We start from the raw sequence: 8,011 nt of genomic DNA, 5'->3' as shown, positions 1-8,011 counted from the left end.
ACCTAAATATAAAAAGTGCAAAGATTTTCCTTCCATGCGACCGTAGAATAACCCTGTTCCCGTTAACATTTCCTGAGATTCTTTGGAAACTCAGGTATCAATAATCAGCTGCAGGTATTAATGAACAACCTGACTACTCTGTCTCCAGAGTAACATGGCGAAGGTGCAGGCACTCAGTGTGTCGCACTCAAAATAAATTAAACAAATAAACATTTTCTTTGTTCGAATTTAATAAAGCAATTTAAACTAAATTGTCTTGATATTTATGTTTCTTTGAACAATTAAATTCACTTTTTGTGTTTTTCCCCATGACAGAAGAACCTCCTGACCAACCAGTCCTGGTCACCAATCCTTCCTTTGATTCCTGATTGTTGGGGCAGGAAGTCTTCCTGGTGTCCTGCAACTTTTAGATACTTCAGCACACCTGGCTCCAATAGCAGCTCATCAACAGAGCTCTGCAGAGCCTCACTGCATGCCAGTGAGACAGTTAAATTAAAGTCTTTAGGTCAAGGGACACATCTGAAACTTGCAGGACTCGGGTCCTGGAGGAATGCAGACTGAGGCCACTGCCTAGAGGAACCAAAGCTAACATTCTGTTTTCTCAGAGCTCACAGCTGAGACAATGTGGTCCCACAACATGCCTGATATAAGATGAGAGTTTTTATGGCAATCTTAATTATTCTACATCAACAAACGGCTGCAGTCAATTGCAACAACTGAATCAAAGTTGATGATTCAGTTACATCTCTGTTTAGATGTAACAACGATGTTACATCTTAACATCTCTGTTACTTTTTGACATTAGATGTTAAGTTGTAACAAATATGTTAAATCTTAACATATTTGTTAAAATGTAACAGAGCTAAACATGTCAGGCTATCCTACAGAGATCTTTCAAGATCATTTACAGAATTAGATTCTTTTGGTCTCGACACACAAGAGGCAACATCAACCTGTTCATTTATGCAAAGAGGAGAAAATTGCTTTTCCCTCTGCAGCCAAGTGAATGGAAAATTTGGACATGTGAATTTTCAGGCTTGTATTCATAAACTAGCATAGTGTGTGTGCTAGTGAGCACATACTAGGAAATATGAAAACGGGGCATTTTTTTAACTTTGTCAAGAAAGTTGAAAAATAACATTTTGTTCCTGTTGTTACTTCCTGCTTTGTATGGATCTATTTGTAACTTGGGCTTGTTAGGAATAAAATCCTAATTTCGTCAGATTAATATGTATCCTGGGACTTTTCACTGAAACATCACAAAGGATTCAAAACATCACAACTCAGAACACAAAAACAGGAAATGAATTAACAAGGACAGGAAGTACAAGCTAAATCCTTTTTCCAAAAAATGTCATCAGTGAAAATAATCCCTGATGCTGAAGTCATAAAGTAAAAATCACATCTTTGCTTTGATTTCACTGAAACATTATAGAGTCACTAGTGTATTATTGACAGGTCTGTCAGTGACTGTGTATAAGAGCAGCTGTTTCCAGGACCTCCAGACAGAAGAGCTGAAGCTTGTCTGACGCTGAAGTGAAGGAAAAAAGGTAATTTTGATTCTGCTTTGGTAAAAAGATTTGATCTAACTTTTTATTGAGTTGAGACTGTTTGTGTTGTTGAAGGTGATCTTCAATGACTCTGAATGTTCTGATGTTTCTTTGAGCTTGTTACACTGCATTATGTAATAATGTAATACAATTGGGTTTCATAATTACGTTATATATTGAATTATTATATTATTATAATGAACTATAGTTAAAACACACATTTTACTGTATATTCACAAAAACTAATCAAGAAGAGCCTTTGCATTCAGATCATCGACCATTTCAGGTTTTATGTACTTTCTTAAAATCCCTCAAATATTAAGTCCTTTTTTAAGCCAGAAGGGCAAATTATTTCAACAAAGCTGATGGAAGAGCAGGAGAACATTTTTGGAAATTTCTACTAAAACTCTCAGAAAACAGTAAATGGTTGCAAAACATGATTGAAATAATTTTGCTACAGATGAATTTGAGGTGGCTCTCATCCATCAATTCAACCGTCCAAAATCCATGCAAGCCGCATCTCCAGTTATATTAATGTTACATTTTATTTTGCATTATTTGTGCAATTGAGACTCATTATCTAAAGTTCAGAAAGAAGTAAAATGTAAAATGAAGAAACCAAGCTCATGTTTTTCATCAGGTGATGTTTGATTTAGATTCCTGATCATCAAGGTGAGGTGACACATCAGCAGGTATAAATAACGGAGTCTGAACGTCGGAGACACAGAGGAGAAGCAGAAGTTTGGAATCAAGTTCATTCCAGCTGCAGGTGAGAGATGAACACATGAATTCATTTACAACTGAGTTTGTCCACTAAAGTTTCTCTATGTTTTACATTAACAGGGAATTTCATTGTGCTGCAAGTCAAACTCCAGATTTTCATCAAGTTTGATCAATTTATCCAGATCAACAGTAAAGATGAAGGTAAGCCTGTAACTTGCACTGTAAAAAATAAAAAATAATTCATCTATCTTTATTTATTTTAACAAGGAAAGGTATTTTTAATGTTTAAAATCTTGTTAACAACAAATGACCAAAATAAAAATCAGCGCAGAGACATTGTACATAAAATGTACAAATTATGAAACATCAATAATGATTAGAATATGAACACAAACAACAACAAGATATTTAACTATGTAGTCAAAAAATGTAAAAATTAAACAACTTCTACTGAGTTTGTTAATTATTTAAAATGTTTGATATTTTGTTCAGTCACTGAAATGTTGAGTAAATTTGAGTGTTTAAATTTATCCAAACACTCAATGCATGTAAACACTGTACATAGTTTTGGCTCTGGAAATAACATTTGTTAACAGGACTGATGAAATGAGTTGTTAAAAAATGGAGGATCAAACCAACCAGAAACCTTTGTTAAGGCAGAATTCAGCATAATTCTGACTGAAAATCTGGCAGCACAGCTTACAGGCCACATGCAGGACAAGATCAGGGATCAGGTTTAATCTGACTAAATGAACGTTAATCAGAGTTTCTCTGATGATGTTCAGAAGGTGTCATGTTCTGTCTTCCAGCTGTTATCACTTCTCTTCCTCCTGGCTCCACTGCTGATCAGCTGTGAAGCGGCTGAGGACCAACTGCCACGTGATTGTAATGACATCTACAATACGAACAAGAAACTTCCCAGTGGAGTTTACATCATCTATCCAAGTGGATATTCATCTGCTGTTCAGGTGAACTTTATGTTTGGTTTGTTCATAAAAATGAAGATCCAGATTAAAGTTCTGTGCAGGACCAAGACTGGAGGTTTATCTGTTAACAATGCTGAGGATGTCTTTACTTAATCTTCATACACATTACATAAACTGACTATTTGAAACTGAACTTTCTTGATGTTTAGTATCTTGTTTCAGTTCAAGCTCCAGTTTTTTCTTCCTACAACCAAATCAGTTATTCATGGAGAAGAAATTTTATTTAATTATACGTTCACTTATTAGTGAGGCAATGATAGTATTTATTTTTCCACATAAAGTGTGACATTGCATTACATAATAAAAACTGCATCAAGTCATGAATGTGTTTGTGTGAAGGCTTACTGCGACATGGACTCAGAGGGAGGACGCTGGACGGTGAGTCCATCTCTACATGAACTCTCTCTGTTTACACTTCAACTTGGTTTATCTCAGGATTCTTGGGGGTTTTCATCCAACAAACATCAAGTTCTGTTGAAAGAAGAGTCTTTATTTTCCTTCCATTTTCACCTGCCTGAGATAAGATTTGATCAGTTTTGTCATGTTAAATATTGATTATTGATACCAATTCAGAGTTGGTACAAGCCACTTCCTTTTCACCCTGAGTGTGTCAGTGAGAACGTTGTTCACTTCTTGATCAGATTCCTTTGTTGTTCCAGGTTTTCCAGAAGAGGATGGATGGCTCTGTAAACTTCTACAGACCCTGGGTGGAGTACAAGAGAGGCTTTGGAAACACTGCTGGAGAGTACTGGCTGGGTGAGACACCGACCTAAACAGTTAGTCAATGTATGGTTGGTTTATTTATTTACGATATTTATAACATAGTTATAGCCACATTTTTCAACACCTGTTTATTGTCTCGACTTTCTATATTACTATTGTGTTACTAAGTGATGGTGTGCAGGTGCAGGTCAAAAACTGTGAATTTTATGGAAAAGTTTATTTCCATCAGTAATTAATTCAAAAAGTAACATTTGTATGTCATATTAATTAATTTCATACAGCTTGATATATTTAAAATGTTTACTTCTTTTAGTGTTGATATTTGTTTCTGACAACTCATGAAAACTACAAATTCAGTATTTCAGAAAATTTGAATATTGTGAAAAAGTTCAATATTGCAGAGCTCTGGTGCTACACACTAATCAGTTTAAGTCAAAACACCTGCAAATGCTTCCAAATGGTCGCTGAGTCCAGGTCTGTAGGTTATTCAATCATGGGAATGACTGCTGACCTGACAGTTGTTCAAAAGATGACCTTTGACCCCTTGCACAAGAGGGCAAGACAGAAACATCACAGCTAAAGAAGCTGGCTGTGCACAGAGCTGTTTTCACACACATTCATAGAGAAGTGAGGCGGAAGAAAAGATGTAGTGGAAAAGAATTGGACAAGCAATCAGGATAACTGCACCTGAGGGGATTATGAAACAAAACCATTTAGAAATGTAGAGTCGGCTGCAGATGGAGTCAGTGCTTGAAGAACCACCACACAGATATATGCAACATAGATTTCAGCTGTTGCTTTCCTTGTGTCGAACTGATGCTGATGCTGATCTTGAAGAAGAACCTAAACGTCGTAGAAAATCTGTCTTATTGTGAAGAGGAAGACGCGACAGTCAAGACCCAACAAGAGCTGCAGATGTTGGTCAGAGCCATGTGGGTTCTCATATCACCTGAGCAACACCACAGAGTGATCGACTCCATGCCACGGTGCATTAATGCAGTGATCTGGACAGTAATGTGTGTGCAAAAAGCTCAGTAAAAATCCAACTTTAATAGTTTTCATGTCTGTGCAGGTCTTGATAACATCCATGAGTTGACAAGGTTTCAAGACTGTGAGCTGATGGTCGATATGGAGGACTTTGATGGAAACAAAGCTTTTGCCCGTTACTCTTCATTTTACATCTATGCTGAGTTTGAGGGTTACCTTCTGCATGTGAGTGGTTTCAACAACACAGGGGGCGCTGGTGAGTCATGAGAAAAAACACATTCTAACTTTACTAGTCAGGATGAATTTATGGATGGATGGAATGATGTCCTTCACTAATTATTCCTTTGTAAAATAAATAATTCAACTTGTGCTGGGTCTGAAAGTCGTGCAGTGAGTCTGGAAATGTAGAGCAAGGCACTGAGCATGGATCCTGGTGTGTAATATACACCAGGAGTGTATTATTACACACTGGTGTATAATAATAATAATAATAATAATAATAATAATAATAATAATAATAGTAATAATAATGATGATGATAATTAATAAAGCTAATTTACTGTAGTTAGACAAATCAGGATTAAGAGAAATAGACCTTGATTGGATTAAATGTGTTGTGTCAGTTATATCTAAATCCAGAGTTTGTTCTTATGGTTCTGAAGCAGGAAGATTGATGTTGGTAGTTAATAGCACAAAGTAAATTTAATTGATCTCATTAATAATATCACAGTAAGAGATTAGCATAACTCATAATTTTTTTCACAAAACATTATCAACTTTTCACAAAGTCAGCATTTTTGTTAAATATTGAAATTACAATTTTATTGATGTTGGATCACGCAGAATTTGTATTTTTTTTTTCACTATTCAAGCTTTCAACTGAATGTCTGTTTTATTCATATAGTTTTTGTATCCTATTATTATTTCTGCAGGAGACAGCCTTTCCTATCACGACCAACAGAAATTTACCACTTTTGACAAAGACCAGGATGAGTTGAGCGGCAACTGTGCCAAAAAATATCTCGGTGCTTTCTGGTACAATCAGGGTCACAATGCAAACCCTAACGGGGTTTATCGCTGGGGGGCTGACAACACACTCCATTATATTGGAGTGGAATGGTCTGCATGGAAGGGAGTTAATTACTCCCTGAAGAGCATCAGCATGAAGATCCGTCCTCTCATTTAAATCTGCAGGTCAAACATCCAGCAAAAAATAATGAGTTGCTTTTTCTTATAATCAACCATCAACTTTTAGCTTCAAACATGAGTCAAAAGTTCACTTGATTACTAATAAATATAATCCAGTTGATTAAATCATTGGTGAGAGTTTGCTACCTGTAATCAATTCATCTCTGATAATAAATAAGATGCCAGCAGCAATATTTGTGTGTCTGTATTTTTTTATATGTAAAAATTAAAATAAGCCAGTTTTAAAACACAAATTGGGCCAAATGGAAACATTTTTAGAATCAAACCTCCTGGTTAAATGCAATTAATTGAAAAACAACCAGGTCTTCCATAATTCTAAATTTTATGCTCAACTGTGTCAATGTCAACATCTATGTCTATTTAATGATCTGTTTATGTCACTCCCAGAGAAAATAAAGTATATTTGGTGTTAGCTAAGACAAAGAAATGGAGTGTAATTTGATTTTTATCAGAAAACAATCAGGAAGTGAAACAAGAACAGCAGAAAGTCATCAATTTGTTTTTTCTTGCAATAAAATGTAAAAAAATAGCACAAGAACTTGATCTAATAATCAGGAGAACAATAAAATATTTATAGTTTGACCATTTATAATGACCATATGATGTGCGTCAATGTGTTGAAAAAAAACAAATTACATAATTTTTAGACTCTGGAGATGTGTTGATTGATTTGATCAGGTTGAAGAAAGTTTTGTTATTATATGAAGTGAAAGACTCACTGAATGCTCAGGCGTAGTGGATATTATACAATTCACTAATTGTTCCTTTTCTGATACATAGTGCAGATGTTTGGGGAAATGCCTGTAATAATATTCAAATTCTATTTTTACTTTTGCAAATTATAGAAATTAAAAGCAGAAAATGCTGCAGAGCTCCAACAAATGCATTGTGCTTCAACTTAAAATTGATATTTATTGGTGGACTACTATATCCAAAGTAATGGAATGAGTAGTTTGAATGTTAATGGAAAACTCCAGGTGTTAATCTGAAAAGAAAAAACTAATTTTGTTAAATGACTTTTAAGTTTTGATTATCAAGAAACTGGTGTTGGGTCTATTTTGGTTCCCAACCTGCAAAGAATCAACCAAAGACACAAATTACTTTTCTACAACCGTCAAAACACCGTGTTGTGTCTCCTCCACCGGCTCTCAACTGCATTTTATTATGTTTACAAGAAAAAAGGTTGGGCTTTTTCACACAGTCACACAAACAATTGATCAATAACCTTAACCACAATGTTTTGGGACGTTCTGTGAACATGACCTTACCTGGACACAAGGCTGACCGTTATACCTGTGTTAACAGGTAGCTGTTAATACAGCTACCTGTGTTATTACCTGTGTATTATTATAATAATAATAATAATAACAATAATAATAATAATAATAATAATAATAATAATAATAATAATAATAATAATAATAATAATAATAATAATAATAATAATAACAGGTAGCTGTTAACACAGACAGCTAATGATCAAAGCAGCTGGTATCACAAGCATGTATAAACATTTCCAACCCCCAAGCAAACTTCTGAAAAAACAGTTAATATTGTACCACAAAAGAAAGGAGTCAAGTAAACAACACACAGAATAATAATATAAAAACATAACCTTTCAAATAAACTCATAAGTAAATGAACTTAGACAATTTTTCTAAAAACTGGTCATGGGTCATTCTTTCAGAAGCTATTCATGCATTTTAATAACTTGGGAAGTTGCATATGGATCCATATGAATGAACCAGCTGGGCCTCAAACCCGAATTTGTATTTTTTCCAAGCTTATATGTGCCAATACAATTTATTTTATGGTTTGATTTGCAAACGCAAC

At 34.8% G+C, this 8,011-nt stretch overlaps 1 protein-coding gene across 1 annotated transcript; it reads left to right on the top strand.

Annotated features, from left to right (window-relative positions):
* Positions 1–1,531: 1,531 nt before the first annotated feature.
* On the top strand, positions 1,532–6,349 carry LOC129376612 (microfibril-associated glycoprotein 4-like). Its single transcript, XM_055056206.1, has 8 exons — positions 1,532–1,550; positions 2,207–2,319; positions 2,394–2,474; positions 3,083–3,241; positions 3,599–3,637; positions 3,919–4,015; positions 5,055–5,225; positions 5,902–6,349. Exons 3-8 carry the CDS (start codon positions 2,469–2,471, stop codon positions 6,153–6,155), a joined length of 726 nt encoding a protein of 241 aa, XP_054912181.1. The 5' UTR covers positions 1,532–1,550; positions 2,207–2,319; positions 2,394–2,468; the 3' UTR covers positions 6,156–6,349.
* Positions 6,350–8,011: the final 1,662 nt, after the last annotated feature.

Source organism: Poeciliopsis prolifica, unplaced genomic scaffold (genome assembly GCF_027474105.1).
Source record: "Poeciliopsis prolifica strain line A6 unplaced genomic scaffold, Auburn_PproV2 SCAFFOLD044, whole genome shotgun sequence".
Taxonomy (NCBI): Eukaryota; Metazoa; Chordata; class Actinopteri; order Cyprinodontiformes; family Poeciliidae; genus Poeciliopsis; species Poeciliopsis prolifica.
The sequence above is the reverse complement of the archived record's forward strand: the minus strand, read 5'-3'. Positions and strand labels throughout refer to the sequence as shown.